General features: G+C 47.7%; 3 protein-coding genes across 8 annotated transcripts; all 3 read right to left on the minus strand.

The window, feature by feature from the left end:
- Positions 1-2: 2 nt before the first annotated feature.
- Positions 3-18,037, minus strand: LOC121589172 (WAS/WASL-interacting protein family member 2). Of its 6 annotated transcripts, XM_041907858.1 has the most exons (12): positions 17,884-18,037; positions 15,948-16,004; positions 15,085-15,780; positions 6,609-6,805; positions 6,329-6,518; positions 5,643-5,959; positions 5,509-5,570; positions 4,078-4,482; positions 3,631-3,761; positions 3,130-3,545; positions 1,927-2,430; positions 3-1,850 (listed from the first exon to the last, which is right to left on the minus strand). In XM_041907858.1, the coding sequence occupies exons 4-11, from the start codon at positions 6,792-6,794 to the stop codon at positions 1,987-1,989; spliced, it is 2,151 nt and encodes a 716-aa protein (XP_041763792.1). In that variant the 5' UTR covers positions 6,795-6,805; positions 15,085-15,780; positions 15,948-16,004; positions 17,884-18,037; the 3' UTR covers positions 3-1,850; positions 1,927-1,986. The 6 variants fall into 6 exon arrangements, with proteins under 6 accessions (XP_041763792.1, XP_041763790.1, XP_041763794.1 ...); XM_041907856.1 differs by lacking the exon at positions 15,948-16,004; XM_041907860.1 differs by lacking the exon at positions 15,948-16,004 and having other exon boundaries at positions 1,931-2,430; positions 17,800-18,037.
- Positions 18,038-18,386: 349 nt separating this feature from the next.
- Positions 18,387-19,323, minus strand: LOC121589179 (biogenesis of lysosome-related organelles complex 1 subunit 1). Its single transcript, XM_041907880.1, has 4 exons — positions 19,172-19,323; positions 19,024-19,096; positions 18,825-18,957; positions 18,387-18,747 (listed from the first exon to the last, which is right to left on the minus strand). The coding sequence occupies exons 1-4, from the start codon at positions 19,230-19,232 to the stop codon at positions 18,646-18,648; spliced, it is 369 nt and encodes a 122-aa protein (XP_041763814.1). The 5' UTR covers positions 19,233-19,323; the 3' UTR covers positions 18,387-18,645.
- Positions 19,324-19,651: 328 nt separating this feature from the next.
- LOC121589173 (alpha-(1,6)-fucosyltransferase) lies at positions 19,652-23,627 on the minus strand. The gene is made up of 3 exons (XM_041907862.1): positions 21,274-23,627; positions 21,040-21,193; positions 19,652-20,974 (listed from the first exon to the last, which is right to left on the minus strand). Exons 1-3 carry the CDS (start codon positions 22,389-22,391, stop codon positions 20,486-20,488), a joined length of 1,761 nt encoding a protein of 586 aa, XP_041763796.1. The 5' UTR covers positions 22,392-23,627; the 3' UTR covers positions 19,652-20,485.

A 23,627-nucleotide genomic window follows, 5' to 3' on the forward strand; every position in this document is an offset into this window, starting at 1 on the left:
TGTGTGCCTTTCTGTCCACCTTCACGTTTCCTTTGCATCCTGTGGATCGGTCCCGCCAATGCGCAACGTTGGTGCGTAAAGCCTTGCCGCTGCGCACCAATCACCGATCACCAATGGTCCATGTTTCATGGCCTTCTGTTCTGTCACGCTTGCCGCAAATATGTAACGCACTCCAGTATGCCTCCATCTAGAGCTCGCGTGGCTCGTTTCTTGTGCGCAGTTACTGCGCAACTCTTTATACACGATACAACGCTGATTTTAAACTGTTTCCCTTTACCGGATGCGCGCTAACTCACTGTTCTGTCTTATTTGTCCTTTTGTTTTTGCAATGATTGTTCCCCAAATGATTCAATTGTCTATTACCTTCACAAACTGTTCGCCCCCTTTCACCCCGTTCGTTCTTACGCTACTAATGCCAGGGCACCGAGTGTTGACCACACCCGCGTCGATTGCTTTTGTTAGAAGGATTCTACAACATAACGGATCTACACTCTTTGTATGCAAACGTAATTGCACCGTATAACACGCACGCGCAGTAGATCGCCTTTTCTATCGAACATTGCTTATTAATGGTTACGGGGAGGTATGATTTAGATCCTACAATGAAAACAATTCTATGCAGCAATATTTCGACGTGCCCGTTGCATATCACGCCTTTGACACTGATGCCATTATACGATAGTTTGATCCGATAACAAAAATACAATCCGATAAAATGACTAAATACGTCCACCTCCCCCTAATCGAAAGTGCAGTGCGCTTCCGTGCGAGAATAATACGAGCTGCAGCAATCTCGAAACGGCTCGATGGCTCGCACAATACGGAAACATCGCCCGCCCCGTCGTGGGTTTTTTTTTCCTACACATTAGAAGAGGTAAACATGGATGTGTTGTTGGTTTCGGAAAGGATGGAGAAGGGTGTGAAAACGGTCTGAAAACGCTCAGCTATCGAACCTTTTTTTAATAACAGTGTGTAGCTTTACTCTATGATCTACTCTTTCTTTCCCCTAACCCTAGTGTGTGTGTACGATTAATACAGATAATCCTGCTAAATTTTGAAACGAATCTTCAACTAAAAATCAACAACTTCCGATTGTATTACTATGTACATTTTATACGTTTCTACTTGCTGGCTCCATTACAGTTCATTGCGTGCGATAAATATGATTTTCTCTCCTTTTCTTTTTTTTCTTTCCCTCCAAATGCCAATTACGATAACGAACGACGTTTTCAGTGAATCGTTCACCCTTTTTATACTGCGTTCGAAGTAAATTTAGGTTTGCTATTTATGTTAAGTAGATTTTAGTAGCGATACTGTGTTGCCTTTTAGTTAGATACATTTAATTACTGCTTTTAAACGTTTGTTTTTCTGCTACTGTTTGCTTATCCTTTGATATGATTTGATGCTTTTCTTTGCCGCTCATATATGTATCCTTTTATCCAGGAATTTTTGTGTCGATTTTAGTTCTTTCCGCCATTCCGGGTAATATATCGCCTGTATAACGCTCCTAAGTTTTAAAGGGTGATTGCTGTGTGTGTTTTTATGTTTTGTGTTTGTGTGTCTGTGTGCATAATGCATATTTAAATCACTTTTACCAGTTTCACCCGTCCGCGCGCTTCGGGTGCTCGATCGTTCAATCGGTAATGTACTACTTCAAACGTAATAATTGAGCTTAACAATCACGTGTCGATTTGCTTCTCCTCTTCGCATTGATGTTCAACAGCCACATGCGTGTGTGTTATGAGTGCATCTGAATGCTAATGTGCATCGTGACGTTCGTCTGCGCGTAAATACTGTTTTTGCATCCGGATATGCAGTTCTGCGCTGTTTGGCAGCATCAGGCAAGCGTTCTGCAAATGAGATCGTGACAGTTTTAGTACAAGACGTTAGGGAAAGAAAGCAGTACAGCCATAAACACTCACGCACCTACATCCGTCATCCCGCTGGAAGTTTGGATCGTTTCCCTCAGTGACCGGAGGGCGAATTTTACTGCCGATGAGGCGGTTGCTGTTGTGTGGCACCTTGCTGCTGCTGCTGCTGCTGCCGCAGTTCACTTTGATAGATTTTGGGCACATTCAGGAACGGTATCGGCTGCGGAAACTCGGTCACCTTGTGGAAGTAGAACGCATACTTCGCCTCCAGGTCGATCTCTGGCAGGGGCATCTTACTACTGGTCGCCGCCGCCGACGAACTGCTGCTGACCGACGTTAGCGATGTGTCCTTCCGGTGCAAACTGCCGCCACCACCACCAGCTGATGTGGAGGTGCTCGTGATAATGACGGTGCTGCTTTGACTATGATGACTCTGATTGTGACTGCTGCTGCTGGTGACGCTGCCGACAGTGGGTACCGCTGGTAAGCTGCCGCCGCTACCGGCCGAATTGCGGATCGACGAAATGCGTTGTGGTGGTACGGGCGCTTCACCCGAGTTCTGCAAGTGAACGGCAAAAAAAAAAAACACACAAAAACACACACGTACAATTGTTGTTAGATACAGTAGGTACTACGCACGAGACTGACTAGCACATTTAATTTAGATGTCGGTGCGAAATGTGGTCGACCATGGCCACACTCTTCACCATGCTTATCTTATCGCTTATCTACAAAAGGTAGGAGCGGGCCTTAAGCTTCACAACTGCATATACCATGCGCTATTCTGTTCACTTAAAATAATAAAAAAAAATCTAGACATGGAATTTCATGACCAATCATTTTCAGGGGAATTTACTTTAGGTGAAAGTTACAACATAGAGAGTTTTTCAGGGGTTCTCATAGCTGTGGGATACTTTTTTTACTCTTTCGTATGGGAAATGAACTTTACATGAAGGAATTGGACTCCATGAGTCCCTTTTAGACGGACTCATTGGATTTTGGAAACCTTTGGAAATTCCTATTAGATTTTTTTTCTACCAAAAAGAGTCCAATTCCATTCATATTGAGTTCATTTTGTGTAAGAAAGTGTCATGAAAATATCCCACAAGTATAAGAACCCCGGAAAAACTCTATAATAGAACATAATACAAAAATGAAAGGAAACGCATACAATTCCCTCGTGACAATTGGCAAAACATGACTTATTATAAATCACTGTATTGATGAAAAGGAAATAAAATGATCCACCAACACTCACCAGCGTCGATGCCGGGACTGGTGGAGGTGGTGCGGGGCTGGTCCGATGCGGTGGTAGCGGTGGGGCGGCAGTCGTTTTCAAGCTGCCACCTTTCGTCAGCGTGCTACCACCACCGAGCACGCTCAAGTTGCCGGTCGAAATGGAGTTGGCCGACGAGCCCGCAACCGACAGGTTCACGTTCGACACCTTCGCTCGCAGCTCGTCCGCCAGCGTAAGCGAGGACACGTTGTTGACCGAGCCGAAGGTGGTCGGTTCGGTTGCCGGTGAGCTGGTTCCGCCGGTGTTGTCCTGCGACGACGGTGCCAGACTGAGCGAGGGAGGCAGGTGCGTTAGGTTCGTATTGCTGACGCTCCGCACCGGCGGCGGTGGCGGTGGTTTCATCGTGGGAGGCTTTGGCGGTGGTGCGGATGGTCGACCTGCGGAAGAAATCGTAGTCGTTATATAGATAAAGCACACGATCTAATCGCCCTTGTACAGTGGTGGGACGGAAGGGCCACATACCCGTTACTTCCCGCACAGGTCGTACAATCGATTCCGACGATTGGAACATGGCCGCTGACGAGGGTGGTCCACGCATCGTACCGAAGTGATTGGCAGGGAACGCTGGTGCGGTTTGCGAAACCGGTGGCGACCTAAAACAAAACGAACCGTTCGATTAATGCAACGGGCAAAGCTTTACTTTTCGTTACGCGCATTACGTTTCACGATGAGCCCAGGGGTTCATCTTTTTTTATCTTATTTTATTGAAGCTAACCCGCAATCCAATGCAACAAATAGAACACGCTAAACCCACTCGTTTACTCACATCACCAAACAAAACAAAACAAAAAGTGGTAAATTTACTGCAACTACTGTACAGTAGGAGATAGGATTGTGCTATTACGTCTCTTCGCAATCGACTAATCAAATCAATCATAGCAAGGATCGGTGCCCTATCGGTGCCCCTACCTTGGACTTCGCATGCTCTGATGCCGACTCACGGTTGGTCGTGTCCCGCTGCCACCGTCTGTGGCCGTCCCACCCAGCTGCATGCCCGGGGGCTTCGGTGCTAGATTTGGTTTGCCATAATTGGGTACCGGTTTCGGTGCTACCGGAACTGCGCCCACCGTTGGCACGCTACCATTACCCATGGCGCTGCTGCTGTTAGCCGTCGTTGGGACCGTCGTCGTCGTGGTACCGCCAAACAGGGCAGATCGGTTCGGGATCGGAGCGCTGCCGCCGGTTGCATTGATGGTGGGACTAGTAGAGGCAGCGGCAGCAGCACTGCTGTGAATAGCGGACATTGGTCCGTTCGTGGCTGACGATGGTTTCGATCCGGCCAGTTTCAGGTGGTTGGGTGTTGCAGGTGCTTGGCTACTTACCAGAACGGTTGGCACGATGATGCACAACAGCCGTGTGGTGACCGATCCCCAAAAGCATTCAAAGGAACAGGAACGGGAGGGCATACGGTATATGAACACATTATGATACACGGGATATGCAATACAGCAGGATGATGATGGTGATGATTTTTTTGTTTGTAGTTGTCAGGAAACAACAGAAAATAATGAAAAGGGAATGAGATAGGGGGTAAAAAACGCAGGATATTAGCCAACAAAAATAAATACAAAAACGTTGCGGTGGCTTCAAAATTATGATACTTTACAGTAAAACTCTAAATCCGGGCTAGATCACTTTAAACACTCAACTGAAATCTATACAAAGCAGCACACACGCACACGAAAGCACAAGCTTCAGAAACCATTTAAGCTAAACAAGCAAATAAACTAAATAAAATCATATGCTTAAACATAGCAAATCAATACAGAACATCAGAGATTGTACAGCATTTTCCGCCAATTCGCCAAAAAAAAGAAAAGAAAATTTTAACATCGCACTATCGAGGAATTCTTCATCGGAAAATAGTATTACCATGTAGAGCACATGAACACTCAGCGCGCAGAGTCCACCAGAATCGCGTGGATGCGGTAAAAATAGCTCATGTAAACATAAACGCCGCCATTACTGTCTTACTTGCGTTACGGCGAACCGATCGGCTCGCCGGGAATAAAGAGTGCGAAGTTTCCAATGCGAATTAAAAATAAACTCACTTCTCGCTCCGAGAGATCTCCTCTCTCTGTCGTTGCCTATCGGCCGAGGAGGCGCAAATATGCGCACCTACATCACCTCAACCAAGAACGAACACCAACAACGAAATCACATACTATTTCAACTCATTCTGCGCGCGATAAAGGATGCGGAAATTGAAAATAAGGTACTTGGAAAATAAAAATCGCAAACACAACTGAAACACATGTGTGTGTGGAGAGTGTGGCACCGGGGAGCGGGATTTGGCGCCCGATTGAGTATCACCACCGTCACCGTCACGGAAATACGCACCTTTTCTGACTGGAGGAGGGCGGTGCCGGTGCGGTCTTTGACGCCGAATTGTCTCCGGATGGCTGGAAAGAGAAAAAAAGGTTATATCGTTGCATTACACTGCACGATGCAGTCCAGAGCCTGTTTGTTCTTACCCGTTGGATCGATGTTGGGGGTTGCGGTGGTGGTCCTCGGTTCAGTCGCAGGTTCGCTTCGTTCGGCACGGTTGGAGGAGGGTTCATGGCGGGGGGTACGCTACCACTACTGCTGCTGCTGCTGCTGCTGATGCTCCCCTGCTGTTTCTGTTTTTTGAGCGTTAACTTTTGCGCGAGCTCGTCGGAGAAGTCTAGCGGGGCGGCGGCGGAACCGCCACCATTCCCCAGCCGTCCATTGTTAATCGGCGACCCTTTCGAGGCGTCCGGGGAGGGCGTTTTGTTCTGCTGATACCCAGATGCTGCCGAAGGTGCGTTTCCTGCGGGAGGAGCGTAACACCAACGTGGGCGATATGCGTTAATCGTTGCGGTACGTGTGTTTCGGTGTAGAATATCAGCTTCCACCCAAAGCACAACAAAAGGAACGATGATCTTGAACTGTATTGCATCAACCCTTTCCACTGGAGAGCGCACTGGGAAAGCGCAAGGGAAGGCACACGGACGAGGAGCTTCAAACACAAACGTCACGCCGACCTTCACCAAATCCCCAAACCAGTCCACATAATCTCGCGGTCGGGCGACTCATATTACCACCACCACCACCACCACCACCGGAGCAGCAGATCTTTTTCCCTCAACTGCCACACAGATCCTGCATACGCCCGGGAGTTCCCAGCCCGCTTCTTTACCTGTGCCAGCTCCCGTTCTGCTGCCGACCGGTTTCAATTTCGGCATCGATGACAGCCCCTCGAACAGGCCGCCCAGCTTCGGCTGGCCGCCGCCGATTGTCGGCCCAGCTGCCACCGGTGCACCATCGTCGCCGGTTGGCCGGCCAGGTGCCCGATTGTTCGCCCGCGTCGCTCCTCCATCGGAAGTAACCTGAAAACAACAGCAAAACCAAGGTAAGCAACACTGTAACAGCGGGCAGGAAGAGGAGTAGCTATAGCAACAGCAGCAGGCATGGCTTACCTTGCCCTGAATGGCCGGTGCGCTCTTGTCGACCGTAACCGTCTTTTTGAGCTTCGCACCCTTCTGGATGGAAAGGAGCAGAGCGTTCCGCCCGTCTGCCGACGGTGCACCGCCACCGAGCTTCAGGGCCGGCGGGGGCGGCGGCCCTGGAGGTGGTGGCGGTCCAGGCGGCGGCGGCGGAGGCATTTTTCAGGAAGCTGGCAGGAGGAAAAAGAAAAAAAAGGAAATCGGAACGATTAGACAAAAACTGTAGATTGGGCTTTGCAAGGAAGCAAAGTAGGCGATGACTGTTAAACTATGTTGTGGTTTTAGATGATTATCTGCGACTTGTGAGGATTGTGAAACCTTTTCACTTCAGTCCTTTTCATCTAGCCGGAAAACACGTACAATTTTCTTTTTGGTGTGGTGGCCACGCGGTGAAAATTACTCATCGAAAGTTACGATCGAAAGCCGACAGCCTTTCAGTCATTCCGGTGCCGTGAGTTCATGGTAGCTCTTTTGCGTGCATGTATAGGTAAAAGTGTAGGGCACACACACACACAACCCGGGTACAGGAGATTAGATTGTGAGACGCTGCGCTTTATCAAATATCCTCCCCAACAAAGAAAAAGCAAGAGCAAGTTAGCGGAGCAATAAAGGCGACCGCAGCGGAACAAGAAAGGCGACGAGCACGTTTTGCGGGCCAATGCTGGGCCCCATTTTTAGTCAGTCCACGCGGCAAGAGCTTCAACGCGTATCGCGTGTGCAGCAATGCGGCGCGCGTTTGCGGAAAACTTCCTTCGTGCCGGAATTGCATAAGTGCGAAATATGGGCTGTACAGTTAAACTGTCGGTATGGGTACGCAAGACAGCAGCCAGGGCGCTCATAGAAGCTTGCCAAAAGATTATTGGGATCTGTCCAACCAAGTTACACACACACACACACTGTTCGGCCGATCGATCGACGGGGTCACGATCTTATTAAAGCGACGGCCAAAAACGTGACAGATCTGAAAAGAATCAGGCGGGTGGAGTATGAAGTAAAACACGGCACACGCACGCGTTCTTACTCCAAAAATTGGGATGCCTTCGCTCATTGGGTCCTATTTATTACCAGGAGAAGAGAGAAAAAAAACTCCTGCAGCCTACTTGGGAAAAATGATCGTTTCCGACAAAGAAGAATCGTTTCCGAATGCACACCACCACCAATCATACGAACATTACAACTGCAAATGCAAATCAAACGACCATCGTCCCCATTCTTCCAACGTTGGTTGCTAACGGCCACGTTTATATGGGCAGCAATTCTTTGCCTCTTTTTTACGACCCACCATTTTTTTGGACAGTTCATTTCCCTTTTCGACATTTGACAATCAAGCGAGATTCCAACAACGTATTGCCACAAAATGCTCCAATCCCATATTCGAATGAATGCGCCTACCGCACACCCCAACACATACTCCCGCCAGTTGTTGTTGTGTGATCGCTCATTCTATGCTACATCATCATCACCAGCAGAAGCAGCATCAGCCGCGCGCCGGGTCGTTTTGCTGGCTGCCTGTCGGTGTGTAATCGGAGGAATTCCGGATGTCGGCAATCGGCAAAATGCAAAATAAACATGTGACACACATTCGGCCCTTCGGGCGGCGCGACGAGCAACACGATTGGCCGCGATGATGACGAGGGACAGCGACAGCCTCCCCCCTAACCCGGCCTCCTCACCCGCACCCGGGTTCTGAGCAAAACAGGCCAAAGCATTATTCACCCGGCACTGGAACGGACCCGGACCCCGACGGCGTGACGGAAATGATTCAAATGCAGTTTTCGCCAATCGAGTGTAACGATACTACTAGTGGCAATGAGCAGAGTTCGTGTAATCTATTGCATGTGTACATACATACATACATATAGATTCTGGAATCGGGTGCACACCACACCAAGTATTGGGAAGCCATTTTTTTCCTCGAAACTTTGTGTAGACAATTAATCATAGTGTACAGCAATTATCCGCAGTACGCGATACTCGATATACGCGAATTCGCAGTACGCGATTCCTCTAAATTTGACAGCTCCATGTGTTTTTCGCAAATATTTTAATTTTTTGAAATATGTTATGCTCTTTTTGAATTTCTTTAATGTTCTTAATGCATTTTGGATTAAATTTGTGCAAAAGATACCTATTGTATAACAAAAAACTTTAATGCAAAACTCTGAGGCGATATATTTCAACCCTCGAACCGGTAGTGTAAACTATTTTTCCATAGGAATCCGCTATACGCGAAAACTCGAGATACGCTATTGCGCTCGGTCCCGTACGATAGCGTATATCGGATAATGACTGTATAATAAAATAAAAATAAGGCAGAACGTCGTACAAGCAGAAGTTGTTGTTCGGCCGTTTCTTTGATTTTGAAAAGAAACTGAAGGCATTTAGACAGTCAAAATGTTTTTTTTTAAAGCCGGCAATCAATAAAAAGGATTCAAATGCCCTCAAAATACAAATGTAAGTACTCAGGGAGCATTCTTAAGTGGTTCTAAACGTTTCTAGCTGCTTCTTCTTCTTCTTCTTCTTCTTCTTTTTTGGCACAACAACCGTTGTCGGTTAAGACCACTTTGGCACTTTGTAGCACTAGTGGGAGTAGTCGCTGCCACTTAATTTTGGCTCTAAGGCACATATTTTTGTCTGTAAGGCATCAATTTTTGTCTCTAACGCACCTATACCTTTGTCTGTAAGTCATCAATTTTTGACTCTTGTAGGAATCATGATAATTTTTAAGGTATTTGAGCAGATGTTTGCCAATTGTAATTTTAAATCATATAAACAATACAAAACCCGTGTAATGTGATTGTTGTTTTTTTTAAGAAAAAATAATCAATTTTTTTTAATTTCTTCAGCCATTGTTTACATCTGAAAACAATAAAAATTGCCATCATAATTGTTTATTTTAAATTCGCTTAATGAAATTATTCACTACTTTACTTAGTTTCAATAATTTCGGAACACGGAAAATTTTCTAAATACGGTGATTAGTATAAGGCGAAATAGGTGCCTTGGAGACAAAAAATAGGTGAGTTAGAGTCTAAATTTAGCGGCAACGACTGTATTGACAAGTGATGGGAAAAATGAAGTTTTTTTCGGAATCGATTCCGGCTAGCGCCGAAGTTTTCTGGAATCGATTCCGAACAGTAGGTCCAAAATCCAAAGTTTCCAAAATCGATTCTGGAATCGGAATCGGCTTCGAAGCATTGTCGGTTTCGGCGTCTCCATAAGCATAGGCATTTGGGTCCAACAATGATGATCCGCATGGTCCGTGAGGGTCCGTATTGATAGCCGCAAGGAATCAAAATTTACTTGCTAACGATCCATTCTCATGAAGATTCCCGGACTGACTTCGCTTCTGAAATTTCTTATTTCAATTCAAGAACTGTTTTTCATTCCGGACCCAATTCCATTTCTGCAGTCAATCTTCATTCTTTTCCTTCCGAACACGGAATCGGAATCGTGTAGGTCCGATACCGAGCGCTCCGATCATTTTTATTGACACCCCATAGCAAGATAGTCAGTCCTACGTATGAAAGCATGGTCCATTCAAGGTTTCAACTAATGACGGGCATGTTGTTAAGTCGTAAGTCGTCGTTTATTATTATTATTATTATTATTTATTTTATCTCTAACGGGCCGTATGGCCTAATTGAGATGTAACAGTTATAGTTAGTTTTTGATACATTTTAATATATAAGCTTCCACCAGAAGAATCATCTGCAGGCATCACAATTCCAAAGTAAATTAAAGGTTAGTCCTCAAAGAGTGGAGCAGCCTGGAGCAGTGGGAGAATGCATCCACACTACTTTAATAAAGATTCGATCATACTCGAAGTCGTGGAGATTCTCTAATAAATAACTTCACCTAAAAATACTATAAACACAGACATGTGTTTTTTCCACTCTTCCTTCTATCGCCTCTGTCTTGCTCAATTTACTGCCAGTTTATAACGCATTTTACAGTTGGGTTAGTACTGTACCAATAAAAGTGTTCACTCGCTGATAAACACCCAACAATTGGTTGATTGACACTTAGCGCCATCGAAAAGGCGGTACGATACAGGGGTAAAACGATGCCGTGGGGCCATCGGACCATCAATCCCATGTGAAGAAAGTGGTGCTTCCAAAACGGTGACCAAACGCGGTTTTCGCTTCTCGATCGATCGTGCGTACTTGACCCCACCCCACCCCCTAGTGGCGATCACATGGCGGGTGGCGCGCGTCATATCAAAGCCGATTGAAAAGAAATCGAAAAGCTCTCCCTCCCCGCCCCGCCCCGACGGTGGGGACACTTGCTGCAGCACCGTAAACGACCAGAATGTGTAAGGGAGCGAAAGAGATATATGCGCCGAGTGAAGGACAAGTTTCCCAATTGAGCAAACAACTATATCCTGTGAGTGCTGCGGGGAGGGGATGCGACGATCGCTTATCTTGGAGTACCAGGGCTACCAGGGGCCCCCGAGAGCACCTTGAGAGTGCGAGATAAGATTTCCAAACCCAGATAATACTTTCTCTGACCGTGCACACACCTTTTTAGAGCGGTCTTTTGGAGCCAATGACTTGGGCAAGGATTCATTCAATCAAACAAATAAATAATTGCGATCGACTTCAATCTCTGCTTAAATACAGCTTTGGTCACGGTTACATTCTGTACATTTACTATTTCTACTCGTAACAGTAGTAGAAGAAGCATCAGTAACATTATACGAACAGTTTCGAGCGAAAACTTCCTTATACCCGCGTGTGACTAGCGCAAAAACCGTTCCCATATCACACTCACAGGACCGTTTTGTTTATCTTATCAAATGTAGTGTAGAGCTAACAAATAGAAGCAACAGAAACGGCCAGACATTAATCGCGTACCAGCACCGTGTTATCGTCGCCAGTACCACACCGTTAAAGAAGAAGGGTAAAGCGAGCGTTGCCAAACCGTTGGCGATAATTACGTACAGTCTGCACTGTGTCTGTATGTGTAGGGGAAGCTAGGTAAAGACGGACACTACGGCCACAGATGGACACTTCGCATAAATACATTTATAAATGTATTTATTCAGAATAAAAGTAGCACCCAACACATTTGAGAACATTTTTGGCGTAATATCTGCAGAAGTGGTTAAACTCATGAACAAAACCGCTTTTCATCAATCGTACGCAAAACTTCGGAACTAGCCCGAATCGATTCCGACAAAAACTTCATTCTTCCCATCGCTAAATGTGACTACTACGGGTTTTCAGCACTGTAGCATTGTTCAGCATTGTTTACATTCTCGTCTGTTTTATTACATGAATTAGTTGTCGAGATTATTAAGCTAAAGCCTGGTGAAATATGAAAGCAACAAAAAAACAATCTTCTTTCATTTGCTGGTGGTTAAGAATCCCGACATCAAAGTGGAAAAGACGGACACTCTGTCGTAGGGAAAGATGAACACCAATATTTTCTTATTTTTTTTTTTTTACTTCTGATATCAATTGGCGATGAACAGATGGCATCAAATACCTTAAGTAAGGTTATTTACATGCAAACCAAAATCTTGCCATGACTTGGACCACTTGCCTTTGTGTTTAAACAACAACAACCAGAGGTTTTGATATGACATCCTTCAGTAATGGATAACAGGTCTTAGTGGAATTTCAAAGATCATAAAGTTACTCATCATAACTTAAAAGTAGTGAAAAAAAAGCCCTGAAGGGCATATTTAATAACAAATCCATCAAACTTGCTGGGTAATATTAAAATACAGTAAACCACTTCAATTTTCATCGTTTTCTACAGGTGTCCTTCTTACACTGCATAGGCATCCATCTTTGCCATATCAGGTGTCCGCCTTATCCGAACATTCCAAAACTGCTCTAAAAAGCTACTTTAATTGATGAGAAAAACATTGGTGAGTTTGATAGAATCATAAAAATTTCAACACATTTGCTAATCAATAATGAGTGTATAACATAAGTTCTGCACATTTCCATGGTTTTAGCATTGTTCCTTCATGTGTCCGACTTTACCCACCTTCCCCTATACGTTCCAAATGCAGTTAATCCTTATCGAGCTGGACGTTTTTTTTTGGGGAGGGGGGGGGGGGTTTGCTTAGGTTGCAAACGTGTAGGCAACAACAACAACAAAAATCCAAAATCCAACAACGATCCAATCCAACCCCATCCCCCATTGGCGCATCGATTGGCCTTTGCTGTAAAGGTGCGTGTAACAACCAGCGGCTGTGGCACAACAAAAAGCATCGGCACACACAAAAACACCTGTAGTATGGGCAAACCCTGAACAGTATCTAAAAAATGATTACTACCACAGGTTATGGGAGAATTCGAAGGGTGTATGCGGGAGGGAGGCACTTGGTGCAAGACCGTCAAGGGCGGGGGGAAGGGTTACGTGGTGCAACCTCGACCATATCTCTAATGCCCGGAGTAGCCGGTGGCGGGTGTGATGAGTAACATCAACTCATTAGTGTTGCAAATTTGAAATATTAACCGTACCTTACGCCCCACTCGACCTTAACTTCGCATAACTGGCAAGCTTTGGCACTGGAGTCACTAAAGAAACACACTGGACACTGTTGCATTGGATCGGTTTTTTGAGGGACAACAGTGCACACTCAATATAAGGATTCCAACAGTGGCGTACGCCATCATTTCCTGGGTTTATTTACGAATCAAAACATGTTACTACCATCCCAAAGAGACATTAAAATACGGACACCTTTTCTTTGCTAGAAGTTGGTTTACGACTTTTCCTCTGTCCATCGACTTACAATCACACTAAAACTACGCCCAAAGTTGTAATGTCGCCCTAATCCGACGAAACGTGGCGACAGTTAAGGTGAGCACGGGGCAGCACCACGCACGGTAACACACACACACACACACACACACACACACACACACACACACACACACACACACACACACACACACACACACACACACACACACACATGAGATATGTGCATGCAAAGGCGAGAAACAAAAACAATAAAATTATTACACCCCACACCAAACCCCTGGCTTCTTGTCCCCTGGCTTGGCCACCCCCCCCCCCCCCCCCAAATGTTCCTCCTTTGGTTGATCAATAATCGTTGCTGGTGGCTTTATCATTGCTCGGCGCGACGACTACTACTGAAATGGCGCGACACAGCACAGCATGCGCAACCGGAAGCGGTCGATTGCGTGGCGGGGTTGCTTAGTGATAATGGTTCCACCAGCACACCCCCATCCCTTCCAGGCGCATGAGTCAATGCGCATATGGGTGTGCCCTTCTCAGGGGGATACCAGCGGATCATTATTACCTTCCACCAACACATGTGTGAAAAGATGTCCTCATCCACGAGAGTGACTAATCGGCGTTGAATCCATTCACAGTGGCGACCTGTTTACTGGCAATGCCCAGAGGTTTTCAATAAAAAGAACATAAAAAATCGATACAAATACCATCACCATCGTGCGAAATCATGCGTTCTGACTTATACTCAAGGGGAATTGTTTTTTGGCGGGAAAGACACATGCTTATCAATAATGAAGTACCAATATATCTAACCATAGGATAGCGCTCTATTTTCCCTAATGTACAAAGCATGTAGCCAGCAGATGCAACTAGTCCAGATACGAATTCCGGATCGGCTGTTTAGCACACGAGCGCCATAAAGGATAGGAGAAAGCTCTTTTAAAACAAAACGAGCCCAATTTAGGAAGATTCAACCTCAGATCAAGACCGAAGGATCAATGGAATGGGGCGGAAATTTGCATTTCAAATTTCGCTACATGAGGCTGTGTTTTCGCTGCATAGCAGCCGCGTGACCGCTAATCCTATTCCAATGCTCCACTGCTTTGCAAGAGCCTGAGAGCGCAACCAACCTCCCCCCGTAGAGGATCGGGCAAACACAACAAAGCTTCCATTAGGTATCTCAATCTGTGATGTCTCTTTTGGTAAATCTGCTGTCTTAGGCGTTCCATCATCTGTTCGATCCTTTCCTCGTACTCTCTGTATGTAGCAACATTGTGTTGCTCGTAGATCGCAAACACCAGAGAAGGATCAAATCCAAATTCGCCCGCTGAATCTAAGCACACTGTGAGTTATAGAAAACAAGTGGCTTACTGCCTTCACTCTTTTAGTAGCAAATTTCGTACAACACCTAAGCCTACTTTGCGCTCTCCAGCATTCGTCATCATTTGCTTTATGCTGCGCATCCCGCATCCACCCGTGCGTACAGTGGGCAGCGTGCGCGCGTGGCCTTCGATCAATGTGGGCGCGACCACGACAACTACGCGCGACACCATCATCGTCGTCGTCGTTGTTGTCATCGTCGCCTCGCGATGGCAAACGCCTTGGAGGATGCGCGTACGCACACACACACACACGCACGCTAGGTGGGTGGGTGCCCGTGGGCGCCGGGCGCAGCGTCCGTAGGTAGGGGGCAGTGCCCGTTGCGGGGATGGGGGGTATTACTCACCGCCTGGTTTGGCCTTGCTCCTCGCTGGCACCGCAGGCACCACGCTGGTTGCCGCCGTCGTGCTGGTGGTTTCCGTCGCTCGCCGCAACACGAACCGTCCCGGTTCGGTTTGAACGGTCTCAACGAAGCGGCTGCGCGGCGCCGTCAGCTTTGCGGTGTCGGACAACAAATCGCTACTACCTCCTTCTGCTACCTGCCACCTGGCCGGGCCGTGCCAAATGACGCACAGAACAGAACGGTTGACGGGCGGGACCGAGTGAATCCTTTGCGCTAGCGCCTCTGGACTTGGTTCTCTTGGCACTACTACCACTACTGCTACTACTACAAACCACTGCACACTACAGCACACACTACGCTTAAGCTGCTTGGAAGACCGGACTGTACCGAAAACAACACTTTTCGGCGGATGCTGCGAGCGGTTGCATTCCTAGTTAAACGCACTATTTCCAACTCGGGGATGATGCAGAGAATCACAATTGTTTTTACGGATTTTCTGATCACTCTCGTTACCACACACACAGAGACACGTCGACCACTAACAAGCTCTCCCTTTTTGATAAGCTACTCTTCGGAGTTACTCTTGATCGCTTATCGCTCGTACTGCATATCAGCACTATAGATACCACACTTTTCTCTCTCTCACACACACACACACCGATCAGCCTTTTTTACTTCTTTTTGCACACATTATTGAACCTGTGAAAAATAAAAAAAACCACGGCAAATCTTACATAAATATCTGCAAACTTATACTGCTTTTCAAACTTCCACTACAGGACGAACTACCACACTACTGCTCGCCATGATGGATTGCTAATGGCAACAAACCCTTTCTCGGGCGAAACAATTGCCTACTACGTAACCTGATCCCGTTGGAATTATGAAGGTTCCGGACGAGCCCTAAAAAAAGCACCACAAAGCTGGAAAAATTGGAAAAGATTGGACTCGTCAAGCAAAGGGAGAGAGAGCGAGGGGTAAAGTGACTTTTTGCTTATCAGTTGCAAATCACGGTCCCCTACACCGGAGCGATACGTCCACCAAACACGATGGACCATTTGTGTGTGTGTGTGTGTGTGTATGGCTGTGGTCGCTCAATCGTCGTTATCAGCACACAGGGACAGGGCAGGGCAAATGTATCCCTCCCCAAGCAGCCCCATCACCCCATCAGTTCCCTTCACTGCGAACTTATTTTATAGCATCAGAAGTCCTTTTTAGCCTCGAGAACCATGCACAACACTTCTTGGAGATTCTGTTCATCCATCCAACAATATTTCGCTCAACGTGAAACAAAGAACCATTTGGCACGGCAAAGACGACGACCACGACGACGACGACGGGTGACTCATGATTCGGGTCCGTCGAAAGGCACACATCCGGAATTCCCTTTCGCGCGCGGGGAATGCTCAACAAACGGACTCGAAGCTCTTTAAGCCACAAACCCCCCACCCCCCCCCCACCCCTTCGGGCACCTTCTTATCGTAATGGAAACGGTTGTCTTCGGGCAGCAGGATGGACGAGTAGTGTTTTCTCTCTAGCTCGAAATTAACACGATTTGACAGCATATGCCGTGTGGTGTCGATATTTTTTTATCATTTGCTTGCTTGCTTGCTTGCTGTCCCCCCGTGTGTTGCTTCATATGATTTCTTTTCTCTTCTCGCCTCTCTTTCGCACCGTCTTCACTGCGCCCGCGAGACATGACGGATGACGTTTTCTACTCGGATGAAATCTGCTGCTGATGCTGCTACCATTGTTATTGTTGTCATTATTGTTACACTACTGAGACACACACACACACACCGACATATCGGCACACAATCAGTGGCACGGCTTCATATGGGAGAAATGACGTCGGATGGGACACTTTTTTCTCCTGCCTAAGCCTTCCAGGCATGATGTTTGCTTACGACCGCCGTGTGTGACCACACAAGTACGCATACTTGGATCACCACAGCACCTACAACACGCACACGCGAGAACACCGAGGCCATGATTTGTGGGTTGGCACTGAGTTTGGCCAGTCTATCCAAAGGCACGGAATGTTTTCATCTTTCGAGGTCACCAGACCAGCGGGGTTTGGTGCAGTGGGAGAGCGAAGAAAGGCAAGCAATCTCGATGCTTTTTAGTTGCACAAAGTGTACACTCGCGAAATTTGCAACCCTCTTACACCCCACTTCTCCTTCCCCCAACCCCTTCACACCAAATAAACGCACACACATACACACTTCGGTTGGGCCGTCGTTTCGCGCGCGCGTGTGTGTGTGTTTGTGTGTGCTCCAAATATTTCGCCTTTTTTGCACACATTCGTATGTTTTCTTTTTGCTCACATTTCTTCCTTTGCCTGCCTCTTTCGCACAACGTCACAGCGCGCTGCACAAAATCTCACACCCCACACGGTACAATGTTTCGGGAACACAGGAAGCCAGATACACACGCGCACGCACACACATACACACACACAACCACGAGATAGGCAGTGTGGTTTCTGTTTGGTTTTAGGTTTTACTGGCCTCACTCATCTCGCTCGGGCCATGGCATATTCAACACGCACCATAGTAGACACCACCTCCCCCTGGGGCCTGCCAGCCCCTGCCTGGGCCCCAAATTACGGTGCACGGACGGAACAGGTGCGCGCTCGAGACGAGTGGGGAGGAGAGATTTTCCGTCCGCCCGAACGACACGACACCCTTTCGAGACAGATTTGCCGTTTCCGCCTACCCTTTCACGGCAGCCACACACTTGCACGCGTGTCACCCTTTTTTCGGTACGCACAAACACAAGGGGATTCGCGAAATTATTTACCCCACGAAGCGATGCGTATGTTGACGGTGTTGACGACAGAAAGTTGCTGGGGCCAGCGCTTGTGCAGGCTGTGTGTGGAGATTTTTTACCCCCCGTGCCGTACAAGTTGGTGGTCGCATTCGTTGTATGATTGCTTCCCATGCGAGCTGGCCCATCTGCCTCTCTTTCGCTTGGTGCGCTTGGTGTCTCGCTCTAGCTTATTGTTTTTGGCATATCGCAACACACACACACATATACACATGCCCACACGAACATACCCATACATGTGCGCACGTACACGCAACAGCGAGACGTCTGGTTCGCACGCAAATGACAGCAACGGGTTTGACAGTTCATGTCGGATGGGGGTATAGTGCTGTGTTCAATACTCGCCGTTGCGTGCGTTGGTCGTCACGGCGGGAGGTGTGGAGTTTTTCTTTACGATATTCTATGCTGGAGAAGAGCTCTAAAAATAGAGCAGAACAACCTCCAAATGGTTGTTTCGGCTTTTCTGTGCCGGAATATTTGCTTTCAAATTTCCTTTATTTCATAATCGTGCAATTGGTTGAAAATATTTCTCATCATAAACAATCACAATTACGTGGACTAGTGCTCAAAAGATGGTAGAGTGTAGATATTAGTTCGGAATGTTTCTTAAAATCATATTTTTCCTAACACTTGCAATAAAATAACGTCACAACGCAATAAAAAAAATAGAACACACTGCAACGAAGCTGCTGTAAGTGATGATACATGCTTTGTTTTCGACAAGGGGAGAGAGATTCACTTCTCTCGGCTGGTTTTGTACGCGATTTCTAATGCAGTCGTGATGACATTCATATCGTTTTCGATCGTTTTTGCCCAGTTTTCCACGTCTCCTATTTCCTACAATTTCGGAAACCGATTCGGTATGATGAGAAACAACATCGAAAAGAGAATGGCATTGGATTGAGGGCGGATACCTTTAACGATCCGTTGAAATTTTCAATCAGCGCAAGCCACTGAGACGTCTGTTTGGCAAAGTTGGTGGCCCCGACGTGCAGCTGTTTGGCTTCCGCATCCAGCCGCTTCTGATTAAGGTACGCTTGGGCAACACTGAAAAAAAAAAACGTTGAGTGTAGTCGAGCAACCTCCTCGAACGGGTGGCATTGCATCCATTACCCAACATTCAGATGGTCGACTAGGTTTTGCGTAAGCTCATTCGCAGACATGATTGCTTCCTTTCGGCGGCGCTCTAGACGGGAAGAAACAAAGGAATGAAAGCCAAACACTGTTCACATCCTGCCACCATATGTCCCACCAATCCTACCTTGATCTTCCTTTTTGGCCGCCTGCTTGGCCTGATGATCTTTTATCATTGCCGACAGCATCGTTTCGTTTCAGACCTTTGTAAAACTAGAAACCTCACCAAATCTCTTGCCTTCCCGTGAGCAGGACGAGAGGAACGCTGAGCATTTGTTTGTTTACAAATCGGTTTTTTCGCCCGTACTACCAAACGTCAGCTGTCGTTTCGCCCGACCTTTATGTCATCGTTCGCGCGCGGCCGTTTCTTTCCAATTTTAAAAATAAAATCCCCCTCGTTTTCCTTGCTTTTTCATAAATAAACTTATTTTCTTATTCTGCGAAGTAGACATTGCTTATCATACTTTCATTCGGTGTTCATGTTGAGGGCATTGGTTTGTTGTCGTTCTGTTTGCTTGATTTTTTCTTCTTTTGTCACACAATTTAGACAACAACGGTCACGATTTCGACGGTTCTTTCCTACAAAAAGGTTAACTAAATGTTCCACTACAGTTCAACTATCCGCTCACGATTCTTGTTCCACCAGCCGCAGGCACACACTCACTTTAATTTACTAGTTTTTTAATGGATTCGCTGCGGATTCCCTACAACTGTCCTAAACTTAGCTGTATAAGAAAACTATCTGTACGCAAATTTTGTCTAGCTCGCTTTGCTTTTTGTTTTTGTCCTATATACCTTGCATATAGCGATCGGCGATCAATTGTAATTTTGTTCGATTTTCATCCATCACACTGCTTCCGTAATTTCCAATATCTGTGTGCATTATTATTATTATTATACTACTAACAGCAGCCTGATGCTTTGCGAAAGCGTATTCGATACACGCGGTGGCATACAATGAGCAAAGGGGGATGATGGTAATTCTTGTTATATTAATATCAAGTACGTTTGTTCCTGTTGTTTCACACGTGTCTGATCGGTTTTGTTCTTCCGGGCAACTGTTCATATTTAAATGGAATTTAAATCATATACTGTGCCAGATGCCTGCCCGTTCCTGGCTGGTAATTAACATACTAACTTTAAATCGCGTACTAAAATCAAATAAAATAGGATGGGGATGTACGGTAAATAACTGGCAATTGGTCTACAAAAGTAATAGTCTCAGTATCACACTCTCGCTCTCTCTCCCACACACACACAAACAACAAAAGCATCATTCGTACAATACGGTTGCACTCGTATGATACGCATCGTCTCGTATCACTCCCTCGCATACCTGCCATACACACGGTTTGAACTTTCAATCATACAAACGCAAAATAGGATCCATACGTTACAATTCTCTCACTAGCAGAAGGCGCCCATCGCCCGGTCTAGGGGACTACTTCACGTACGGATACTTGGGTAGCTCCACGATTTCGATCTTATCGTTCACCTTGAACGACGGAAACAGGCCCACCTGATTGGTGCGCAGGTTCTTGCCCTTCGAGTAGCCGTTCCAGTGGTTGCCGGCAACGCCGACCAGATCGCCCGGCCGTATCTGAATCTCGTCGTGATTTTTCGGCTCGTGCGGCAGCACCACCTCGCGGTTGTGCGAGTTCTGCCCGCCGTAGTAGTAGATGTCGTCCAGCGACCGGAACCGACCGGATGCGTCCGGGTACATGCTTTGCATGATTTCGTACGCCACCCGGCACACCTGCGAGCTGAACGTGCACACGAGATAATCGCTGAGCGACAGCAGATGTATATCCAGTATGATGCCATTCAGCGACGAATCGGTGTACCGCGTCGAAACGGCTGCCATCTTGGCCACGTTCGGATCGCCGATGACCTCGTATTGAGGGTATTTGGTTTTCGTTTCCTCAATCACCTACAGCGAAGGAAGGCGAGTCGTGATTAGTCGTGTTGGTTCCACGAAATAACAGTGGAGCTTACCTTCGGGTCGTCGCTTGCTACGAACACGCGCCGTTTGTCGACCTTTTCTGTCAGCTCCAGCTGGTCGTAGTAGTCGTCGACCGCCGTCATGTACTCCTCGATACCGTGGAAGGCCGCTTCCGTGCCTACTTTATCCGTCCGCCGTACGTGCACGCTGCAAAAGTGAAGCAACAAACGCAACAAAGAAATTAATGGCAATCCCAACACCACGCCGTCACGCGCATTTCTAATTACCCAACGATTGGTTTTTTGAACCCAAGCCGTTCGATGCCATTTTCCAGCATCTGTTGCGTCTCGCCGGTCGGCTTCAGCAGGTACTTGAGAAACTGGCCGATCCACCACACGATCGGATCGCCGTGCAGCTTCATCAGCCGCGGTGCCAGATCGGCCGGTATCGCCAGCGGCAGATAGGGTGGGCGCGGGTTCAGCGAATCAATGATCGGCAGCGTTAGCACCTGCGTGTTCGCCTGACCCGGCCAGCTCGCGTGAGACGCACCGTTCGAGTCCAGGCACGTGTCCGAGATGGGCTGAAACACCTCCTCCCAGCCCGCCTTGTGGTACCGCCAGCCCTTCGACTTCAGGATCAGCGTGCGCTCGGTCGCGTACGCCATAATGAAGCAGTACACGACGTGATGCAGCTGGCACCCGTACCCGCAGCCCTTGTTTAACCGACACAGCAGCTTTCTTGCCGTTGAGCAGTTTTCCGGGTTCTGGAGACGTGTCAGCCGCTTCTGCACCAGCTCGCTCAGGTCGGCCGCTTCCCGGTGGCGCCACGCTTCGTACCCGTCGGCCGCCCGCATTCGCTCGATATCGGTCAGCAGCGAGCGTTTGTGGTCGGCGGCGAGCGACAGGAATGCATTCAGCGGTTTCGCCAGTTCCGGCTCGGATCGTAGCGCCTGCTTCTGCACCTTCGTCACCTCGGACTGCAGGAAGTTCCACAGTTCCTGGGTGTTTGTTTCGACGCGCCGCCGCAGCCGTTCGTACTCGAGCGACGGTCCGTTACGGGGCCGGCCAACCGCAAACCATCCCGCGCTGCCGGCCGCGTCCTGCTCCAGCTTGCTGCCCAGCTCGTCGATAAAGTGCTGCTTCCGGTCGGCCGACGTGCCGGCATCGGCCAGATATTCGTCTACCAGCAGGCGCAGCTCTTGGTCGACCTGCTTGGAGCGTTCCAGCTGCTGGACGGCACGTTCGAGCCGCTTGAGCGAATCGTCCCCGCCGTCGGAGGAGCTGCTGGACGCGGCGGACGTGTTCAGCTTCGAGTAGAATATCAACACAAACAGCACCCACACGAACAGGAACGGGACGAGCACGCGGGCCCACGGATTCAGGCCCATCAGTTGCCGGACGATCATGGTTGCGCTGTGTTTGGGAGTGGAGGGAGTGTAGCTCGTTTCTGTTGCGAACTGGTTACGACGCGTTTCTATGTTTTACTTGCGATCGAGCACATTTGATCTTTGCTGCACTGCCTGCCTCGATTTGTCTCGGCCTGCGGCTCGACCTGAGAGCGCACGGCTGTGCTACAAGCGATAATCCACTTCTAATCAATCGATGGTGACGTGGAGCATTGGTGTTAGTTGTTCTATTCTTTTTCTCTCTCTCTCTCTCTCTCTCTCTCTCTCTCTTCGTCTATCGCCTATAGACCCCAACCACCGTGGTATTCAACCCACTTTTTCGAACCAGTGCCAGACTAGGTCTGCGAGTCGGAAAACCCAAATCTACCCGACAAACTTGTTTTCCGCACTGAATTGAGGGTGAGCAGCATAATTAGCTTCGAAGCAAAACACACACAATCGACGCGTTGCGGGTGAGCGACACTTTCAAATGGTTCTGCTGCTGCTAATCTCGTTCCCACCACATTCGCACCACTTATGCATACGCCTGCTCTTCTCCACAGTGCCCCTACCTTCCCTCTGTTTCACGGCACGATGAACACTGGGGCAGCTGCTCTCCCCCACAAAATAAACCGAACACCGACCGACACCGGATGCCGGAGATGCGCTTTAATTCATTGATGCCTGACCGGATCCTGATGCTGGAGCACACTTTTGTCACGCAAATAAATTGCCGTCCGACACCATTTGTTTTGCACACGGAAGGCTGGCAGGTGGTAGATAGGCCGCCCACTTCCCACGCACACCCACACCTGCACAGCGCTCAGCACTCGTTGGTGTTGTTTTGGTAAACCAGCAGCGGCGGTACAGCAGCCGTGCAGACCGCCTGTATACGAACAAAATCGATGATGCTTTGCTTTGTTCGCTTCCAATCAAGCAAATTGTTTGTTTGTGCGTAAACGGAGCAATCTTATGCTGCCCCAAAACCTTTCAGCAAAGTCTCCAGCGAAACACCCAGCAACACACACGCACAATTGTTCTCCAGGTTCGGATGCACGGACAGCGTTTGACGTACCGTAGCGAACCGCCACGCAGAGTGACCAGAAATACAAATTTATCTACCAATTTCTGATATGCTTACCAATTCAAAGATCAGCACCGTAAAGCCGCTGCCAGACACACCGAAAACCCACCGTAACGAAAAAAATAACGGATGAAATATAACGCATTGTAACGTTCCTTTTTTCGGTCGACCGA

Source organism: Anopheles merus, chromosome 2R, assembly GCF_017562075.2.
Source record: "Anopheles merus strain MAF chromosome 2R, AmerM5.1, whole genome shotgun sequence".
Taxonomy (NCBI): Eukaryota; Metazoa; Arthropoda; class Insecta; order Diptera; family Culicidae; genus Anopheles; species Anopheles merus.